Source organism: Lagopus muta, chromosome 16, assembly GCF_023343835.1.
Source record: "Lagopus muta isolate bLagMut1 chromosome 16, bLagMut1 primary, whole genome shotgun sequence".
NCBI lineage: Eukaryota > Metazoa > Chordata > Aves > Galliformes > Phasianidae > Lagopus > Lagopus muta.
In genome coordinates, this window is record NC_064448.1 from 12928339 (window position 1) to 12949980 (window position 21642).

General features: G+C 45.0%; 2 protein-coding genes across 2 annotated transcripts in view; both read left to right on the plus strand.

Annotated features, from left to right (window-relative positions):
• The window catches only part of TOP1 (DNA topoisomerase I), a 62511-nt gene extending 43253 nt beyond the window's left edge, over positions 1–19258 (plus strand). Inside the window, exons 9-21 of the mRNA XM_048962614.1 lie at positions 4084–4199; positions 7338–7459; positions 8129–8251; positions 9732–9919; positions 10310–10454; positions 11402–11545; positions 12614–12799; positions 13989–14057; positions 14688–14802; positions 15406–15533; positions 16655–16749; positions 17293–17442; positions 17833–19258. Of these exons, the coding sequence (XP_048818571.1) occupies positions 4084–4199; positions 7338–7459; positions 8129–8251; positions 9732–9919; positions 10310–10454; positions 11402–11545; positions 12614–12799; positions 13989–14057; positions 14688–14802; positions 15406–15533; positions 16655–16749; positions 17293–17442; positions 17833–17935 (1684 nt within the window). The 3' untranslated portion in view covers positions 17936–19258. The remainder of the gene's footprint in view (positions 1–4083; positions 4200–7337; positions 7460–8128; positions 8252–9731; positions 9920–10309; positions 10455–11401; positions 11546–12613; positions 12800–13988; positions 14058–14687; positions 14803–15405; positions 15534–16654; positions 16750–17292; positions 17443–17832) is intronic.
• Positions 19259–20365: 1107 nt separating this feature from the next.
• On the plus strand, positions 20366–21162 carry LOC125701162 (cysteine-rich protein 2-like). Its single transcript, XM_048962793.1, has one exon. The coding sequence runs from the start codon at positions 20417–20419 to the stop codon at positions 21041–21043; it is 627 nt and encodes a 208-aa protein (XP_048818750.1). The 5' UTR covers positions 20366–20416; the 3' UTR covers positions 21044–21162.
• The last annotated feature ends 480 nt before the right edge of the window (positions 21163–21642 follow it).

Genomic DNA, 21642 nt, shown 5'->3' on the forward strand with positions numbered 1-21642 from the left:
GTTACCTCCCATGCTAACTGAGTAAGCACATCTGCCTTTTTTTTGGTTGATTCATGAGGATTTGTTCTGAATAATTGGCTTACTTTCTCATAAACTCTAAATGAACTTCTCGTTCAGTATGTTCATCCTCTGAAATAGAAGCGCAAATCCCTTTTTTCCTATACCACTGATGAGAAACGTTTCCTTCTGTCGCATGTAGAGACTACCCATAAAAACTCACTACTGGTATTCTTGTACTTGGAACCTGGCCTTTACTTACACCCTTCAAAGCAGTGTGAAAGCTTGTGAGCTTGAGGTACCAGCAGGAATATATGAAGGTGTGTGGTTGTATACATAGCTGTGTTCTAGCAGGTGTTCTGTGTTACATGAAGGGTGCAATGTGAGCGAGTACCACTTTGCTCTTCTAGTTGGATGTCAGCTGTGCACCTCTCCAAACTGCTCCTGCCTCAGGCGTGAAGGCTGCTCAAGTGAGTGGTGAAGCTCGAGCTGTTGGGAAAATAAGTTTTGAAAATAAGTTTGAAATGGAATGGAAAGCACTTCCTTGCTTACGATCCTGAAGTAAAAAATCATTGAGTTTTACTTTTAAAAGCTTTTTTAAAAGTAGATGGGAGCTTCGTGGTTCATGTGCAAGGCAGGCCTGTGTTGTGTTGGTACTGTGCTGTGTAAGAAACCTGCTGGATTATTTTAACTATTTGCAGTAATGTAACCTATTGTTATGGCTAAATTTGAGGAGATAATGCTGGTGTGCTTTGAAGTTTGGACTCAGTTTAATGCATGTGTGTTTTCTGCTCTCCTGTAATGTGTTTTTATGACCTTTTTGGGAAGATGTTTCAGTCTTTTCTCAGATCGTTTGGCTGGTTTCTTATTTTTCTAATAGATCTGTAATGTCAGGGAGCATCTTGCAGTCTCAAATCCTTTCAGGCTCAGTCTTTTATACCCTTGTATTGTCACTGTTATTGGTCCACCTTGAAAAAAAAAGAAAAGCCTTCTGCAGCATTTGTAGTCTTTGCATATTTCTTTGATTTTCCACAGCTTCTTCAAATAGAGCATCATCACTTGAGTATTTTTCATACCTGTGTTCTCTCCCAGAAATTTGCTTTTCAGGCCTTTCCCAACGGCTGTCCTGACTTCTTTTTTCTTTTGAGTCACTCACTTTTCCTTGGCTCCTCTGACAGCCTCTTTATAATGTGCTTTGACATGAACAAACTGCAGGGACTCCAACGAATAGGAAGCCACAGAAAGTCTCTTCAAGCATTGTGATCTTTGTCTTTTTGGCTCTGTCTCAGCTGTCCTTGCTGGTTCTGTCTAACTTTGCTATATTGTTAACCACAGCTCCCTTTTACTGTAGTCTGTATCCTTCAACAGCAAATCTTTATTGGAAAGCCATACGTTTCTCCCCTCATCTGCCTCAGCAGCACAATCCCAAGTAGCTGCATTAAGCTCTGCAATTTGTGCTTCCTGCTGAAGGGAAAATTGCCTTTGAAAGCATGTTTTACAAAATCTGGCAGTAGGTAACTGCGTTCTTCTGCTGATGGTTCCTGTCATCCATCTGCAGCTTTGTATAGCATGGCTTTGCTGAACAGGGTTTCATCTGCACTTTGATTGTGTCTCTTAAGGACATCTTATGTTCCATCTGAGTCAGTTTTCTGAAAATCTGATGTCTTTTCTTGGCTGGTTCCTTGAAGTGCTTTTTGCCTTGAGTATTTCCATCCTCACTCACGTGGATGCTTGATGCCAGACTTTCCCAAGACGCTGGCATTGTGTATCACATGTGGAGTTCTTTTTCAGAGATCATTTTCACACCCTTCACATTCTTCAGCGTGAAGAATATGATCTAGGAGTATACCTTATAAGCATTCCTTCCACCTTGTGTTACAGTAAATTAATTACTGTGAAATAACATATCCCTGAGGTATACTGTGTTTCTTATAAGAATCTTCCCTATTTGCATTCCAAGTAAACAACCCTCCTCTCTTCCTGATCCTCCTTTGCAATCTTTGGATTTTGGATGAGACCTGATTATGGAACCTGGGTGACCGATGCACAGTTTGTGCTGACATTAGGGAAGTGACATTCCTCATAAATACCATTCTCCCTGCTCCTGCTGAGACATTGCTCGAATGTTGCCATGGGACCGGGAGCTGCTTCTGCAGTTTGGCTGTGAGTTGGTGTTTTGTGGTGGTGAAGTTGCTGGTTTTTTGATCTTTTGTCTTGGTGTTTATGTATGAGGTTTAGGAAAGTGGAAGTAGGTTTCAGAATTATTTGTGGTCTTTTGGCAGCAAACTTCATGGTAGCTGTGGGCTTGGAAACCACCATATGGATCTCATGTTTCCTTGTAGGCCTCCCAGCATAATGTGCTATCTACTATAAGCTATCTACTTAAACAATTACCTTTCTAGTACTGACTGCACATGCATCCTTAATAAGAAAACAGGAATAGGAAGAAGAACTGAATGTTTAGGAATGACAAACCTGTTCTATAAAGTAGCACTCACTGCAGGTGATTCCCTTGTTACTTCTTAGCACAATAAAAATACTGGTAGAGAGAGTGTTTCCCTGGCTAAGTGGAGACTGATGGTTCAAATACGTTTTACTGGAAAGAGCTTCTGGGTAGAAGAGCCTAGATCTATCTCTGACAAAACATTTAGATTTCCAATTTCTAATTAATTTTAAAAACAATCATTAGGACTGTAAATAGTAGGGATCTGGACCAAATGTCAATATCAGTTTCTTATCTCCACTGAAACGTGACGTGCAGGTTGTGTACTGACAGCTGGGCTTGTGTGCTTCGCTGTTAAAGATGGCACTGTGCTTCTCAAAAGAAAAGTTGAGGTCTGTTGCTTCAGTCAAAGATGGCACCTAACTAACTGTAGTGAAGTGCTATCCCATACAATTGTTGTTCTTCCTAAATTACTGGCATAAAGGCACCAGTGGAGCTTTTTTGAGCCTTTTTTAGCAGAAGCTCTTTTCTCCGGACAGTGCCCATCTTCTGTGCAGTGGCCAATATCTCCCTTCAGGAATGAAGTATTTAATTGTGCATCACTTTTTTGGAGATACGTGTGCTGAGAAGGGAACTACTCCATAGGGCTGACACGAGAGGGAAGCTTAAACATATTTTATTGTCGTTGGCTGCTCAACAGAGTTGTCTGTGCAATTCAAAGACTGAATACTGTGACAGATTAATGGTCTTGCAGTTGATGAATCACTAAGGTAAAATAGCCTGTCTCAGCAGGGAGTCCTGTGCCGGCGGTATGTAACAGTAATGTCCTAGTAATCATGAAAGAAGAGTAAGGGGAGGGAGTGTGGAATCAGTGGCTTGGGCAGTGGGTACTGGGAGCTGGGGGAGGAAGCAGGCCTGGTGTGACTCTGTAACTGAATTGCTGGCTCTGTGAGTTTGTTCAGCTGGAACCTGGGATTGGCGGCGCCTGCCTTGCTGTGTTGTGTTGCCTAATGCATCATTTACAAAACGTTTTTATAGAGGTGCTCTAAGGCAAGCTTCTTATCTTCTTTGCTACTCTGCTTTTCTTCAAGAACACTTTCTCATACCCAAAAAATTGGAATGAATTTAAAAAGACAAAGCAGGTTTTCTTTTTTCTTGTCCAAGCAGGTTTGCTCTCGTTTAGGTTGTAAATGAACATCTGTTTCTTTATCTCTGCCCTTAATGGGACACTTGCCCACATCTGAAAGCAGCTGCATAATATACCACAATTGTTTGGCTTTGCTGAGCAGGCATTCTGGACCTGATGTTAGATCACAGCTGACTCTAATTTGGCATGATCCTCACTGCTTTACAGGACTGAATTCTTCATTTTCTAGAGTTCTAAGCTTTTTCATCTGTGTGCTTTTGTGAAAAGAGCAGCAAGTGGGAGGTGAGGACTGACCATCAGATACCTGTGACCAAAGGCATTCTGTTTGTGGATGTTCCTGTGCTTGTTTGTTGTTTTGATTTTGTCTGTTGAAGACGTGTAAATATCTGTGCTTAGTCAGTGTCATTACTTTATGAATTTCTGTTTCTTACACCCCCAAAGTAACAAAGCAAAGAGCAGAAACTGAATTATATTGTTGTGTATTTTTATTTTGAAGGTGGGAAGAAGAGCGCTACCCTGAAGGAATTAAATGGAAGTTCTTAGAGCATAAAGGTCCTGTATTTGCTCCACCATATGAACCACTGCCTGAAAATGTCAAGTTTTACTATGATGGTGAGTTAATCTGCACTTCCAGCAGGTTGGGAAGGGACATGAATATTTTTGGGGCATTTTTCTAGGGACTGAGGAGAGGAGAAGGTGACCTTGTTACAGTGACTGGTTTAGAAGAAGTTCCTGAGCAGCTCAGAAAAGGGAGGATCTGTAGAACTAAAGGAACAGTCTGCTGAATTCTGCTGACTTGACAGAGATGAACTTGTGCTCACTGTTAAAGTGGTAAATCTCTCTGCTGTCTTTACAATGTGAGGGGATCTCGTGCCCAAAGTAGCAGTGTGTGACCAGTACAGTACATAACTGTAGCTGCTGCACCACTGCTCAGCTGTTTTCTTCAATGTCACTGATTGTAATTTCCGTAATTCGTGTTGAAATTTGCAATCATTTGGTGACATTAACTGAATAAGTCTACTGAATTTTGATAAAGATGATGAGAACTTTGTACAAATGCATGAGATCATCCTGGCCTCAAAGATACACCCCTCCAGTGTATGTCATGCTCCCATTTACCAATTACTGAGGGTAGTAGAACTAAATGATGTGGGATTCTAGTGTGCTGGGATTGCTGGTTGTTAGTCTCATGTGGAAGGGATTATATGATGTGATGCCTGCTGGAGAGTGGACTTGATGACCCGTGTGTTTCCTTGTAGCCCTGTGATCATGTTAAATGAAGGATCAAATTAGCCCAGGATTGAATTAAGTGGGAGGCATTTGGAAGGGTAGAAATGTAATTTTTGGTGAAGGGGACATCTGTGCATGGAACTCTTCCAGAAGCAGTGTGGTATTTTCATGTGACATGACACATTTTTAAATATTGAGAAATAGGTGGCATTCATTTGCAGCGACAACATAGTGAAATAAACAGATTTCATCCTGTAAAGATTATCTCTAAGCGAGTAGCACAATGATCAGGGATGTCTATTTTCCTGCAGCTGTCTGTCTGAGGGTTTGATAAGAACTTGTTACCATGTTGGAAATATTTTTTCTCCTCTGCTGAAGAATGTGTGATCTCTCCTGTCTAGAGAAGGGCAAATTATGCTATAATTATCCCTTTGGCACAGGCAGCAGTAAGCTTCTATCCTGCCACCTATTTCACAAAGCCTCTAGGAAATGCAGGGATTTTTGCAATATCTGTCTTTGTCATGGTAAGAATTGATCAATAGGCACAAAAATTAGAGGCAGGGATGGATTCTGGCAAACAAAGCAATCACATAAGTCTTCCTTGAGAAGCTAGGGGGAAAAATAAAAATCAGATGTCTGATTTATGCAGCAGCTGCTGAGGGCTGCTCCCCATGCTTAAAAGGCATTGTCTAATTTTGGGATTATCCTAGGATGATTTGTAGCATCCAATAACCGCACTACGGCTGGCCAGCCAGCTGCCAAGCTGCCAGTTCTCACTGGAGGAATCCATCCCTTGTCTAGCGATTGCACTGCATCAAGGCTGCTTGTTTTCATCTAACTGATGTCTGCTGAGCTATGGGTAGTGATTACAACACCAGATTTGGTGAAGGAGCTTGAAATGCCAAAAGCCATCTTGTAGGACTTGGCTGCATGTTTGAGTGGGTTAACTTGCTACTGCTTGTATCACAAAGGTGCCTTAAACTTGCACTGTTCTTTCTGCAGATGGGGCAAGGTAAGGATGTGGGTGATGGCAGTGGTGTTTGTCACAGCAGTGTGATCTCTTCTGCTGCTTGTGTCACTGGGTTGCTCTCTGGTTTTCGGATTTTAAGTTCAGTAACTAATGCTCAAGGCTCTGAAATACATCTTTTTTGTTTGTTTGTTTTTAAATATACATTACTGCCAGTGAGAGCCTTTTCAAACTTTTATGAAAAGTGGAAATTCAGTAGAATGGAATCTGTGTTAAAGTGGTAAGATAAGGATGACTGAGCCTGTACTGCTCTTCAGCAATTTGGGAGCAGCTTCAGTCATTTAAACCCCATAATGTGTTATTTACTCGATAGCTTCTTTCAAGCTAGACTTGCAGCCTGGAAAAAAAACAGCTTCCCTTGCTGTCTCTCCCTTCCCCCATTTCCTGTTGTAGGAAAACAAATGCAGTATTTTAGGTTGCAGCTTACAAATTGGCAGAGTTTCTGTTGGTTTCATTTAATTGTGGGATATTCTTAGATCATCGGGAGGACCTTTGTGAAGTCCTGGTTTACAAGTCTTTATAGATCTTAAGGCTTTATAGAAAACTCCTGTGCTTTATTTTTGGAGACGTAACTTTTTAAAAAAAACATCAAAGTTGTATTTTTTTCCCAATAACTTAGAATCAACAGTGGTGCTTCTTGTATTGACTTTTGTGCAGTAAGAGTCATTACAAAATCCACAGGTGTTGACTGTCTGCCAGCCCACTGGGACTTCAAATATTCCTTGCAACTTGCTGGAGATGTGAGTTGCATGCAAAATCCTTCACAGGGATCACAGGCACCTCAGGAGTGCAATCTGGACCGAAAAGACTCAATAGGAATGTTAGATCCGCAGCTTGGATACTGCAGCAGCCTCTTTTCCCTCGTGCCTTAGTCTTTTTCCTTGCAGCGATTTCAGTTTGCACTGCAGTCTTGCAGATAAGCTGAAATGTGACCTCCTTGCTCGCTGCAAACTCAGTCTGTCTTAAAAATGGCTGTATTTTGAGCCTGATCTGGGGAGACAGGAACGTGTTCCCACGGTAAAGGACTCAGACTATTAGCAGAATCCTGATACGTTTCCCTGCAATGGAGAGGAATTAAATATTGGCATCACTTTTCAGCCTATGCGTGGTGTAGATACATACTATATATATTATTTTGGCCTGCAATACATATAGGAAAAGCTCTTCCTAGCTAGAAATAGCTAAAGGCTAGAAGGGGTGTTCCAGAGCATGTCTGTCTGTGGGTTGAAAAGGAATACAGAGACTATTTCCCATATGTCCAAGTGCCAGAATATGAATATTAATAACATTCCTTGCCTTTTTCACTTCAAACAGCAGTATCTCCTCAGGAGCGTACGCACCACCAGGCTGCCACAGCAGAGGGTTTCCTGCAGGAGGCCTTTTCCCCTTCCTGCCCTGCATCTCTGGCTTGTTTCACATCAGACTCTCTTGCTTTCTTTTTTAATGTTTAAATTCCAGAGGAAACCACATGCTTTAAAAATCTTTCTTTGTAGGTAAAGTCATGAAGCTGAGCACCAAAGCAGAAGAAGTTGCCACATTCTTTGCAAAAATGCTTGACCATGAATACACTACGAAGGAGATCTTCAGGAAAAACTTCTTTAAGGACTGGAGAAAGGTATGCACATCATCCTGGGCTGTGATGACTGCAGGCATGGCTGGTGTCCCCTCAGTGCTAGGCACTGGAAAGGGGCTGATGTTCCATGCACGGCAGTTAGCTGTTGGCAACTGAAAGTGCGCTTTCCAGATCATCCCGTGGTTTCACCAGGAAGAGAATTTATATTTTATTTTATATATATTTCTAAACTGACAAAGTCAGACTTCTCCAAACCAAATTTGTCTGTTGCAAAGCTTGAAGGGCATAGCTGATCTGTCAGATCCCTTGGAAAGCAGTCTTTGCAGCAGTAGAAAGCCCTTTCCAAAGACCTAGAACCCAGAACTTCCTCAGTGAACTTGTCAGCTGAAAGGTAAACCTATGGACGCAGTTCTCTTAGGCAAGCTACCGGATTTTCCTCTCAACAGCCCTGGCAGCTGTTCAATTGAGAGCACTTTGCAAGGTGGTGCTTGCACAGATCAGACCACTGGAGGGCCAACGTGGCATGCGCTCTTCTTTTTCTTTTTCTTTTGTCTTTGTTTGACCTTAGCTGGAGTCAGTGTGTGCAAGAATTTGAGGATTCCTGGGGGATTATTGTGAGAACCTATCTGTAGTCCCTGTTGAAACTGTCAAGGGTAGGATAAGCTCTATTATCTCGTATGAAAATGTGAAGGACTGCTTTCTTTCTGCTAGGAAATGACCTCTGAAGAGAAGAGCACAATCACCAGCCTCAGCAAGTGTGACTTCACCCACATGAGCCAGTATTTCAAAGCTCAGACAGAAGCTAGGAAACAGATGTCCAAGGAGGAGAAACAGGTACCAGTGGGGATTCTGGAATTGTTGATGCTGACTTGTCAGCATCTTTGTGTAATTGTTTCTCTACTCGCTTTGCCAATGTTTACTAGCTTTCAAAATATTAACTTTCATATTAGTTGTAGGAATATTTTCTCTGCAGCTCGAGTAGCACAAAGCACTGTTTACAGCTGAACCTTCATCCTGACTCAAAATGATATTGATAGGGCTAAGGCTCTTGATCTTGATCTTGCTTAAGTAAATGATGAGAATCAGAGGTGTTATGTCAATGGGAGCCTTGGTCCATGGCAGTAATGAGCAGTGGCAGTTCAATTAAGGATTAATTTTTATTTTAGACATCCTTAGGCTTGTAGGAGAAAAATCAGGGATAGTGGAAGGGATGCAGCCCTGACAGCAGTGAATAAAATATATTGAGAACAGGTCTTTTTTTTTTGATGCAGTCTTCCAATTAAAAATGCAATTTTATTTTCAGTAGGATGGCTACAGCAGCTTGTAAAGAGAAAAGTAGTGTTTTTCTTGTTTTATTTTGAATGACTGAGACATACTACAACTAAAAGTTGGAACCTCATCTCCAGATTCTCTGCTGATCCTCTGCAATGCTACAGTAATTCTGAAGGGCCTGGTAGGGTGAAAAAGTGTGGCCTTTGGAGACAGAGGAGTCCTGCCAAATTAGAGAACTCATGTCATATTGCTGTTTCTGTTCAGTAAACATTGAGTGAGTTGCTCCCAGTTCCCAGCCATAGTAACTATTACTTAGAATAGAGCAGAATGGATTTTACTGCTAAGTTTCATAGCTGGCACATCAGTGCTGTCTGTGGGTCAGATAGTTTATTTTGGGCTGCAGTGTTTGTATTTTTCCCAGCTTTTCCTTCCATGTTATTAGAGTTCAAGCAAAGAAATATGCAGTGAAATCTCAGCACATTCTTAGTTAGGAGACCATGTTCTGCCTTCGAGACCATTTGCTGACACAGGCCTGACATGCCTTCAGTAGCAGGCTGAAGACATTCCTCTGCTTGCTTTCTGATGCTGAGTTCAAACACAGAAGGCTGAACGTTTTCTACATTAACAACAAAATGTAACATCCAGTAGATGTAATATGCTTATTCTGGGGAATGAATATAAATCATCAGAACTGTAATGGGGCTGTTGAACTTAGACAACCTTTGTGGCTGTGTTACGTGATGGCTTCTGTTGTGAAAAAACAGTCACCTTCACCAGCCCTAATCCGTTCTCTCAAGTACAAGTTTTAAGTGTTTTTGTGCATTCTTGCCCTTGCTCCTGCTTGTTTTGCTGCTTGTTTGTTGTGAATACTTATCTGGGCTGTCTGCTGGCCCTGTGTGTGCAGCGTTGGCACGATGAGAATCTGGATTTGAGTTGGTCTTCCATGTTTCTGTAGTGCAAATATCGAAATGTTCTAAGCCTTGGAATGCAGGGACATGTGGTGCTGGCCATGCTGTTTGATTCATGCTTTTGCTCTTTCTAGAAAATCAAAGAGGAGAATGAGCGGCTATTGAAGGAATATGGTTACTGTGTGATGGACAACCACAAAGAGAGGATTGCTAACTTCAAGATTGAACCTCCAGGTCTCTTCCGAGGCCGGGGGAACCATCCCAAAATGGGCATGTTGAAGAGACGCATCATGCCAGAAGACATCATCATTAACTGCAGCAAGTGAGCTTTGGGTGTTTTGCACCTTTTGTACTTAGGACAGCTTCTTTTCTAAAAGCCTGGATAGGCTGATACTTATCATGTAGAAGCACACGTGCTCCTTATCTTGGTGGGCCTTTCTTTAGTCCTGCCCTGATAAGCATCTGTTCTATTGCACTGTCAACAAATGAAAGCTCTTCCTAGGAACTGCATTCCACTGATAGCAATTACTTTTATCTTTGACTACGCTCTTTGATTCACTTGATTTCCTACTTCTGAACATTTGTAGTTACTTTGCCTTGGTTCCTCTACCTTGTGCTTTCTTTGTGTGGTGCTATCCGTTACTTAAAGCATTTTGATGTCTCAAATATCTTTGAATAGTTTTCATTTACTAATTCACACAATTCTGTGCAGGGATTCCAAGGTCCCTCCCCCTCCACCAGGACACAAATGGAAGGAGGTCCGGCACGATAACAAGGTTACCTGGCTAGTGTCATGGACAGAGAACATCCAAGGCTCTATCAAATACATAATGTTGAACCCTAGCTCAAGAATTAAGGTAAAAATCTAGTTGGGAAAAAAAAAAAAAAAAATTACTGGTCATGTCTGCATGATGCAAATATAGCTGCAGGCTAGGAGAGAATAAGAAGTACTTCTGTTCTCCCTTGGAAAAAAAATGGGAGGATGCAACCGCAGCACTGGACAGCAGATGAAATCTAAAAATACATCCTTTGAAAAGCATTGTGCCATGCCTGATAGGAATCCTGTACCTTCTATTAGCTGAAAGGAAAATAATTTAGTCAAGAGCAAACTAGCCCTGGTGGGTATTTTATCCTCTTTTGGCCCTAAGTCAATCCTAAAATAAAAAGCTTGGCTGCGTTTCTGGCTGAGAAGATGACAAGCTCATGACTGAAGGAAAACAAACTGTGCTGTGGGAGCAAATAACTGGACAGTGGATTAGTTTCATAAAAGCCTGTTGAAAGAGAAGCAGTCTTCGATTCAGGGGTTAGAAGTTAAGTTCTTCTCATGAAATCATTTTTGTAAGGGATTTTTTCCTGGGTTGGAAAGGTGTGTGTCCTACAGGTATGGAGGAAATCTTTGTTCCTGGTGAATTCATGCCCTCTTTTTGCCATGGCTTAAATATATGATAATACTGATGAACGAGTGATATTGCCTTTACATTTTATGGATGCTTAATTACACAGCTGAAAGAATGTGTTATCTGAGTAAAGCAGAGGAAACCACTTGTATATTGAGAAGCACGGAAGACATAATGTCTCTGGTGTCTTCATAGTTGCTTCTGTACAAGCATTTAATATCCTGGAAATCTGAATTGCTCTCAGCTGCCTAGCAGCACAGTTTGGAGCTGAGCTGCTTTAGCAGTGAAATCTCAGTGTTTTTGCACAGTGAGACTGTTTGCTCCTCGTGCTTGTAACGACTTGGGAAGCAGATTGGGGCTGGTTCTCTGCCTGCTTTCTGATGCTGACTGTACTTCAATTCTCTCAGGGTGAGAAGGACTGGCAAAAGTATGAGACGGCCCGGAGGTTGAAGAAGTGCGTAGATAAAATCCGAAATCAATACAGAGAAGATTGGAAATCCAAAGAGATGAAAGTACGGCAGAGGGCTGTGGCACTGTACTTCATTGACAAAGTAAGGCTCACCCCCAGCACGCCGCCACCCTTGTTGCCCCTTTGGGATACTCAGAACTGCTGTCTGTTCCTAAGGCAGGACTGTGCCTGGTTACTGAGGTATCCTGAGACTTCCTGGTGCTCAGGCCTCCATCTCCTTTTCCTTTCCCATTACCTGGAAATCAAGAGCAATAAACTATTGTACTGACGATGGTTATTTCAGGCAGCATTGTTTTAGCTCAGGCAAAATTCACAGCTGGGTCCCTGAGTCTCCCGTTTGGATTACTGGGAGCTTTGTGGACCTTTTGTCTCCAGCTGTTTCAGTTTTTTCCTGCTGGGAATTTCTGCTACTTTGTCAACTCTTCAGCTGACCTCATAGTCATGAGGTTTCATAATTATGCTAAATTTCTCACCACAGCATAAAGAAAACTGAAGTTATATTGAATCACTTGGTGCTATTTAAAGCCTGCTCTCGTAGAGCTGTTGCCTGCTACTATATGATATTTTGACCAGCCAAATTAAGAGTTCCTATTCAGAATAGTCTGATGGAACTTCTGTTTGAATAACTGTGTTTTCATATGACTATTACTGGTTTTTCTTAAACAATTAGAAATTGAATTAGCCGAGACAGTTAAAATACATTTTGATGCAGCCAAATGTAGCCTTTAGGTTACTTAAATAACCTAAAGAAAGCATCATATATGTTGTTTGAAGTTTGTTTCTTTAGCATGCGGGGAAAAGTAAAGATGTATAACTAAAGAACTTCTTGATTCTGTGTCAGATTGAGTTCACATGGATCTCAGATTTCTTTCAATGTCGAGCATTTTGAAATTAACATTTTTTAAAAAGAGATTTTGATAGATTGGTAGAAGATTTTTGGCTTTGGAATTATTTAAAGAAGATTTCAGGAAAATCTAGGGAGTTTTTGAAAATGGTCAAAGTTTTGGGTTTTTTCCACTCAAATACATTTTCTCCTCCTTCTACTGGGCGCTCATGATTATAGCACCATTACAGTCTGAAAGCCTCTAGCATCTGTCCTTTACTGGGATGGTTTGAAACGCTTCCCTCTCTTGTCTTGTTGTAAATGTAGCTTGCTCTGAGAGCTGGCAATGAAAAAGAAGAAGGGGAAACAGCTGACACCGTGGGCTGCTGCTCTCTGCGAGTAGAACATATCAAGCTGCATCCTGAGCTGGATGGCCAGGAATACGTGGTTGAGTTTGACTTCCTCGGAAAAGACTCCATCCGATACTACAACAAAGTCCCTGTTGAGAAGAGGGTAAGGTATCTCTTGGAACACACACAGCCACTGAACTGCAGGAAAACGTGGGCAGTGCAGTCTTATTGGCAATAATAGGGGGCTTTTTTCCTGGTCGGATACAGCAAGCCAGAAAACAAATTAGTTAATGTTGTTCCCTTCTTACTGGTAGCACCTTTAGTTGGGACCTACCAGCCAAAACTTTCTTGGACGGTGTTTCTTCCTTTATTTTTTTGTTGTCTACCAGTTTCATACCTTGGCCTTATTCCAAAATAAATCCCCGTCCAGCAGTTGGAGCTGGAGGGCAGTGTCCAGAAGGACGTTGGTTAAATGGATGTAAGCACACCTCTGGGCCACACCGCTGCAGTTAGCACAGTATGTTGGATCACACGTTAATTGTAATGACACAGTGCAGCAAATATTGACCTCTTGGCAAAAAAAGATGGGAGAAAAAGAACCACATACTATGGCTGGTATAGAAATCAGCAGATGCTAGACTTCTTACTCCCTTGTTTAAGGAAGAGAACATTTTTCAGTTTCAATATACTGGTGTTGGTCTCCCTTCATGTCTCTTCTTCAGAGATTACAATGGGGAATTGATTATTGTGGAACTAGAAATCTCTCAATGTAAGGTATCTATAGAGGAAGGATGTGTGTGTTGATGAGAAGCTGGAAACTGGGGATTTGAGTACACAGAGCTGGGATTAGTATCTCTGGGTCTCTGTATAATCAAAAAGGCTTCAATTATTTTCCCATCCCAATGAGACTTGTTTAAGATGGAATTGGATGAAACATCTAACGCTGCAGTGCAAAGGGATGGGGTTTTGGTAGCTTTACTCTGTGGGAAATGGCTCAGATGTCTCTTTGGTTGGAATAATTACTGAGAGAAAGGGGAGCAGGTGGCTTTGAGGTCTCCTCGGTTAGGCTGCTAAGCAGAACGGAATCAAGGCTCCTGCAATCTGGATCAAAAGGAAAAAGAATAAAGAGCATTAAATGCCCAGGACTCCTGTTGCTGAGGCAGAACTTTAAACACGAGCATCATCTTAAGAGATGGATCTTTGCCTCCTATTAGGAAGTTGGGCCCAGCATTGTCACCGTTGCCTGAAAACAGTTGAGATGGCATCTTGGCCGTGTTACTTCCTCACATATTACTGCTGTCCAGCACTGTCCAGTCCTGGTGTCTTAAGGTGTGGGTTTTCTTTTCTTACAGGTTTTTAAGAATCTTCAGCTGTTCATGGAGAACAAGCAGCCTGAGGATGACCTTTTTGACCGCCTCAATGTAAGCACCTAGTTATTTGGAAGGGAATGGTGGTAGAGGACCATAAACAGGCTCACTCTGCACTAGGCAACAACAGCTGCTCTGTTCCAAAAAATGGTTTCAGTGGCAGGTTGTCTTTTTTTTTTTTCCAGAGCTGGCCTCAGAGACCTGAGTGAGAGTCTCAATGTGTTGTCTGTATTGTTCACTGTGGCTGCAGGTTCCTGAAGTGATGGGCTTTTACTTTGGAGAGCCTGGCTGGCTCTGACTTGGATAGGTTTTTTCACAGCTCGGAAAAGATGATTGTGAGTTGACAGACTTTCAGAAGCCATCCCTAACGCACTTGGCTCTATGGGAGCACCGTGGTGATTAAAGCACACTCCTTGGGATGGGATAGGAATGTTTGTACCTGCTGGGAACCGTAACCTCCACAGTGAAGGAAAGTTCTTTGACCATTCATGGTGCTTGATTCTAGTCTAATATTTACCAGTTCTTTTTTCACTTGTGGCTTCAGTGATGTTTTGGCCTTTGGGTATCAGGTCCAAGTATGTGCGCCATGCTTCTGCCATGAGCTGTATCATCATCATCAGTGTGCCCAGAGATGTCAGTTCTGTAGTCATTTCTAATTCTATTTTCTCCTTTCTGCTTCCTTAGACCAGTATCTTAAATAAACATCTTCAAGACCTTATGGAGGGACTGACAGCCAAGGTATTCCGTACTTACAATGCCTCCATCACGCTACAGCAGCAGCTCAAGGAGCTCACTAACCGTAAGTCCTGTCCTTGTAGTTCCCATCCTGCACTACAGACATGGCTTAACTTTCTATCTGCCTGCCTGGTTGCTGTTCTCCTAGTGTGGGAGTGTTGAAATGCCTGGTGCTGGGACAGTGCAGAGCTCATCTGTGAGCACACTACGGTTTGCCTGATAGGCTATGCCTGGCCTTTACCAAATCTCCACTTGTTAACTGTAAAATGCCATAGGTGACAGGCAATCTCTGTAAACAGCCCTATGGTTCTTGGCTGCTCATTCACAGACACACTGAGAACTGCCAGCTTGCACTTCAACAAGTGTACAAAGTGAACACGTTGGAGGAAACTGCCTTGAGCAGTGCTCTGCTATTGAGCATGGCTGTGCTTCCTCTATCTCTTGAGAGACAAATGTTGTCTTTGTTGGTCTTGAGAGAGTTAAGGTTTGGAATGGAAGGGGTCAGGCTCTTGGCACTTTGATTCAAGTGTAGTGTTGAGACTGTCCCATCAGAGGGCATGGTCATTCCTGCAGTGATTGTGAGCTTGTAGAGTTGTTGGGCAGTGCTGGCTGGGGCTGCTCAGCCCTGTAGAACACAAACTGTTCACCACTTTCTTTTGCTTTGCAGCGGAGGATAACATCCCAGCGAAGATCCTTTCCTATAACCGTGCCAACAGAGCGGTTGCCATTTTGTGTAACCACCAGAGGGCTCCACCGAAGACTTTTGAGAAGTCCATGATGAACCTGCAGAGCAAGGTACCCCCCAGCCTCTGGGTTGGGGTAGGGCTCCAAGTGCTGCATCCCAGGAGTCGTGTTTCCTTTCACTTGAGGTGAAATGGAAGCGGAGCCTGCTTTTCCCTGTCAGGAATCGATTAGTGCTGCATCAGGTGGGCCTGCTTGGAGAGGCAGACTCTAGAAGCACAGTGTTGTGCTGGAAGGACCACCTTTCAGCTGTAGTACTCTTACACTTATAAAGATCATGACCAGACCCCTTTATTCTGTTGCTAATCAGACATTGAGTTCTGCTGCCATCAAGCTTTCAGAGCAGCAGCCTAGCTCTGATTTGTATCCTCTAAAGAGCTCAGAGTGGGCATCTGCTCCAGTTGTGTGAATCCCAGGCCATTGTCAGTGCAGGCTGCGTATGTGACACATTGTGCCCCTCTGACTTGACCTCTTCCTTTGCAAATTGTTTCTGGTGGAGGTCGTGAGGTCCAAAGGAGTTAGGTCTGCTTCTGGTCTGGCTTTAGAATAACCTTCACAATCAGGACTTCTGGTTTGCACTGCAGTGACCCCTGCTTCTGTAACACCTAACATGGCTGCCTTCACCCTAGATCTTAGAGCTGGGGGGATGTTTAAGGGGATTGGCTGAAGGGGCTGCATAATGCTATATCTCCCTGAATCCTAAATTTACCAGTGGAGAACTGCTTGAAGCTTTAATACTTTTCAGCCAGAAAGATTTGGAGGCAAGAACAGATCCCTGCTGAGGGAAGAGGGATCGTTCTTCCATGGTATTTTCAGAACTGGTACTGCTGGGATACATTAAAGATAGGCAAGCTGCCTAGATGGGCTGTTGGCAGGTCCCTTTGCCTGCTTTGTTGTAGCTTTATTAGAAGGCTTCCAGGAGCTTTCTGCCAGCACACCACCTTGTCTTTGGCAATGACTGGAACCCTGTTTTCCAAGGGAAACTCCTCACTACGATAGGATTTGCAACAAACTGAAAAGCCAGTGGCCTCGTTGTTCTGCAGAAGTGCACCTGAGCGCTGATAACTTCTGAACTCGGTCACAAACTCACTCCTTTGGTCATGCTGCCCAGGGGTGACTGCCACAGTTGTCTGCAGCTTGTTGACAGTGCCGCCCTCTGGTTTTGCCTCTCCTAGATCGATGCCAAGAAGGAGCAGTTAGCTGATGCCAGGAGAGAACTGAAAAGCGCCAAAGCTGATGCCAAGGTCCGGAGGGATGAGAAGTCTAAAAAGTAAGGCTGGTCCTACTAGGCTGTGCAATGCTCCCAGACCTCGAGCTCAAAATGGGTGCTTCAGCCCTCTGTTCTGTTTCCCCAGCCTGTGATCCAATTGATTTGGGAAGACTTTCTCAAGCTTTCTTATCCCCTCTTTCTTCTGTGCATGAAGAAATGGCCTTCAAGCCATCTGTGCTCTGCAGAGTAGTCACAGGGCTGCTGGGTTAAGGGAGCTCTGAAGGCAGAATCCAACATGACTATTACAGAGGGATAGGTGGGTTGGTTTTAAAGTGGGTGTAGCATCAGTGTAGTTGAGGCTGTTGCTTCCAACCCTTTAAAACAAAACTACTGCTTAGGATTTCTGTGCTGCATCTTTCAAAATGTCGGTTCTTAATTGCATGTGCTGAGTGTTTTGTGTCACCATCTGTGCTGACACAACTGCCTTTTGAGGCTGGTAGCATTGCTTACGTGGAGCAGAGTCCCTTTGCCTTCCCACAACACTGCTGCCTGAAGCCCAGCAGGTCATTAGGCATTAACTGTTTTTTCCCTCCCTCACCCCAGGGCAGTGGAGAGCAAGAAAAAAGCAGTGCAGAGGATTGAGGAGCAGCTGATGAAGCTGGAGGTTCAGGCTACAGATAGGGAGGAGAACAAGCAGATCGCCTTGAGCACCTCCAAACTCAACTATCTGGATCCTAGGATCTCTGTTGCTTGGTAAGTGCCTGCCCTGGGCTGTGCAGAACTGCATCTTCACGTGCATGTAATCCCACTGTCTGTAGGCAAGGGCTGTGGCTGAGAGCAGTGCCCCTGGGCTGCCAGGGAGGTCTGACTCTTTATGGCCTTCTCTTCTGTCTCCACGTGGTTTGGGGAAGTTTTCAGTGGATCTCTTGGGTCAGGTGCCACATGCCAGTCACAGCCAGCTCTGTGCTGGGAGGTGATGGCTCAGATTGTGCAGGGTGCAGCAGTGGAAGGCTGGTCCTGCCTGGTGGCTGCGTGTCCTGTAATGGAGCTGAGCTAGGGAAGTGCTGGGGAGGGTTCTGCTGCACCACAAGGCTTTGGGAACCTGTGCTGGGCTGACACTTAACAGCATCTCTTCTTCTGCAGGTGTAAGAAGTGGGGAATTCCTATAGAGAAGATATATAACAAAACCCAGCGAGAGAAATTTGCCTGGGCTATCGACATGGCAGAGGAAGACTATGAGTTTTAACCTGTTTTTAATGAGATGAATGTTATGGGAATAAAAGGGGGAGTAGCCTGGTTTTTAGGAAGATTGATGAACTGTGAGCCTTACTTGTCCTTGGATGCTGGGGAGGGGGGAGAAAAGGGGCAAGTGAGCATGGGATAAAACAGCCAACATCTTGTAGAAAGCATAACCTGGAAATATCCTAAAGGAGCTGAGCCAGTTGTCCTATGGACAACTTATTTAAAAATGTTTCAGAGATCCAAATTCTAGCTGTCTGGTTTGTGTGGTTTTTCTCTTGAGGCAGAGCAAGTGGATGGAGGATTTGTCAACCTTCCGCCAGGCAAATTCACCATCACACTGAGAGCGTGGGAATCTTTAGCTACTGTATACAAAATCCAATTATATTGGTGCGTTTTTACAGTTAGGGTTTTGCAATAACTTCTATATTTTAATAGAAAATGGACTCCTTAACCCCTGCCCTTCCCCCGCCCCATTTCAGAATCTAACAGATCCGATTTAAGAAACCCAACGCACCTGTTACAGCTGTCACTTATATCATAGAAGTATCCAATATTATTTTTTTTTAATTGTCACTTGAAACGGTCGTGGCATTGGAACATAAATAACAAATATCCACCGCATCCGTCGGAAGCAGAGCGTGATGGGAAATGGAAATGGGCCCCCCCGCCTCGTGTGCGTTCCTTTTGTTTTGTTTCTAAATGTGAATTTTTATTTCTTTTAATTATTTTAAAATATTTAAACCGTTTTTCTTTCCTTCTTCTTGATCTCAAAGATCACCTCGATGTGGGGGGGGGGGGGGGGGGGGGGGCCGTGCTTTGGGATCCCAGCACAAATGCAGCGGGCAGCGAATGCCGTTCCCGTCACGCTTTGTAGTGAACGCGCTCTGTACACTTCAAGAATATTTCCCTTTAGGTTTGTCAGACTGTTTTACCTTCCCCCCCCCACCCCCCCCCCCCTTTTTTTTCTAAGCCCCCTCTCTTTTACTTGAAAGATTTTATTGTGTAAAAAGAAGTTTCACAGGTCAAAAATTTCGAGGGAAATGAGCATCGGTCCAAAAAGGAAAATAATCAAAATTTTAGGGCTTTTATTTTTTTTTTTTTTTCCTTTTGTAATTGTGTAAAAAAATTTTAAAAAATTACAAAGCAGAATTTTAATGTGAAACCTTTTTTTGCTATAATCATTAGTTTTAGAGGCATTGTTAGCGTAGTGTGTGTGCGAAGACCATTTCCTGCAGCCTTTCCTCAACAAGTATCTTCTATTTTTATCATGAATTCCCTTTTAATCAACTGTAGGTTATTTAAAATAAATTCCTACGACTTAACTGAGTGTTGGTGTCGGTGTGTTCTTTCACCGAGGGCCCCAGCCCTGCCCCAAGGTCAGGATGCTGTGCTGGAGCGTCCTGGGAGAGGGGCTCAGCCCCCATAGCGAGACGTGGAGCTTTCCTCATCCAAACAGCCACACGAGGTGCTGAGGGATGGCGGGGGCTGGGGTGCACCCAGCAGGCCCGAGTTGAGCTGTAGGTGGGTTCATGGAGCAATGCAGCACGTGAAAAATCTCTATTTCTGCAGCCTGCCCCAAAGAACTTCCCATCCCACACTGCTGAGCGCTGTGCTGGGGCGGGCAGAGCGCAACGGGGGCTGAGCACACACCTCTCCTCTGGGGGAAACTGAGGCAGCGAGCACTAATGGGACCAGAAAGGGTGAGTTGGCTTGGCACTGCATCTGCTCTGGCAGCCCAGCTGTGCTGCGGGCAGCCCAAGGAAGGCTGCAAACCCTGCTGGCTGCAGCCCCATCCCCCCTGCGGCCTCACAGGCTGCAAATTGAAAACAGGTGAGCTGGGAGGCAAAAGCAGCCTGCGTTCCTGCAGGGAACTGTTTTGGAGAGCCCAGCAGGAGAAGCTCCGTATTCCCATGGCTTCCATCCTGGGCTACAACAGCCCTAATGCTGCTGTTCACTGGAGACCGTGGGGCTGTTCTCAGTGCTGATCCCTGCCATGGCACACAGCAGTTCCTGGGCTCTCATGTAGGAAGGATGCTGAGCTCAGGCACACGGGGGTGGCTGCAGGGTTTTGCTTCCCCAGCCCTGGAGACCATCTCTGCACTGTGCCTGCTAGAAGAGCTCACCCCACTGCTCAGGGAGCATGGATTTCTTCGAAAGAGCCCAAGGAGAAAAGGCTGTGCTGGGGCAGATCCCTGCACAGCTGCTGGATAGTGGCAGGCAGCAAACAAAAGGGCTTCTGCTCAGGTTCTCCAGTGGCACCTGCAGGGCCTTGGTGCTGGGCAATGTGCTCTGACAGCACAGCCAGACGGGTCTGGGAGCACAGTAATCACTGCCTCTGTTTCTCCCACAGCCATATTACTGCCTAGGTTTGGCCCTCAGAACAATGATATGCCCACAGCACTTTGCTATTTGAGGAGCCCTGGGAGCAGGCACGGCACGGCACGGCACTGCTCCGCTCCGCTCCACTCCACTCCGCTCTCCCGCCATGGCATCCAAGTGCCCCAAGTGCGACAAGGCCGTGTATTTCGCTGAGAAGGTCTCCTCCCTGGGCAAGGATTGGCACAAGCTCTGCTTGAAGTGCGAGCGCTGCAACAAGACCCTGACCCCAGGAGGGCACGCTGAGCATGACGGGAAGCCCTTCTGCCACAAGCCCTGCTATGCGACGCTCTTTGGCCCCAAAGGGGTGAACATTGGTGGTGCTGGGTCATACATCTATGAGAAGCCGCAGATTGAGGGGCAGAGTGCACCGGGGCCCATTGAGCACCCAGCCAGGGTGGAGGAGAGGAAGGTGAATGCTGCTCCGCCCAAGGGACCCAGCAAAGCCTCCAGCGTCACCACCTTCACCGGGGAGCCCAACATGTGCCCGCGCTGCGGCAAGAGGGTCTACTTTGCCGAGAAGGTGACCTCGCTGGGGAAGGACTGGCACCGGCCCTGCCTACGCTGCGAGCGCTGCAGCAAGACGCTGACCCCCGGGGGCCACGCCGAGCACGACGGGCAGCCCAACTGCCACAAGCCCTGCTACGGGATCCTCTTCGGGCCCAAGGGCGTCAACACCGGAGCCGTGGGCAGCTACATCTACGACAAAGACCCTGAGGCGAAGAACCAGCCCTAGGCAGGCGGCCCCCTCACCTCCCGCACCTACAAGTACCGGAGCAGCCCTTGGCCACGGAGCTGTGCTCTCTGCTGTCTTTATAGAACCTCCGGGTTCTACGCCATAGTCCCTAATATAAGCTTCAGGCTGCTTCCTGCTGGTCCTCAACAGGGACGAATGGGGAGCAGCTTCCTTATGGGACCTGGCATGAAGCTCACGTGGCTGCCTGCCGGCACTGCCCTGTCCATGTAGCACAGGTGGGCCAGGTTTGTATCTCACTCTGTTCATCTTTTCCTGTCCCAAAAATGGGTGAGATGCTGAACTGTGAAACTTGGAGGGCTGCTCTGCACGCGTGTATTTGTCCCTTTGGAGCCTGGTGGAGCATGAGGACAGAAGCAGCAGCAGTGGGATCTGTTGAATCGTAGAATCCTATATCCCAAATTGGAAGGGATCCAAAAGGATCATTGAGTTCAACTCCTGGCTCCTCACAGGAGCACCCAACAATCAGACCATATGTCTGAGATGGTCATCCAGAGTGGTGAGCTGGTGCCAGCTCAGCAAGTGGTGCCCTCTGCGGGGTCACCCCTGTGCCAGGCAGCACTCAGACACACGCTGCGGTC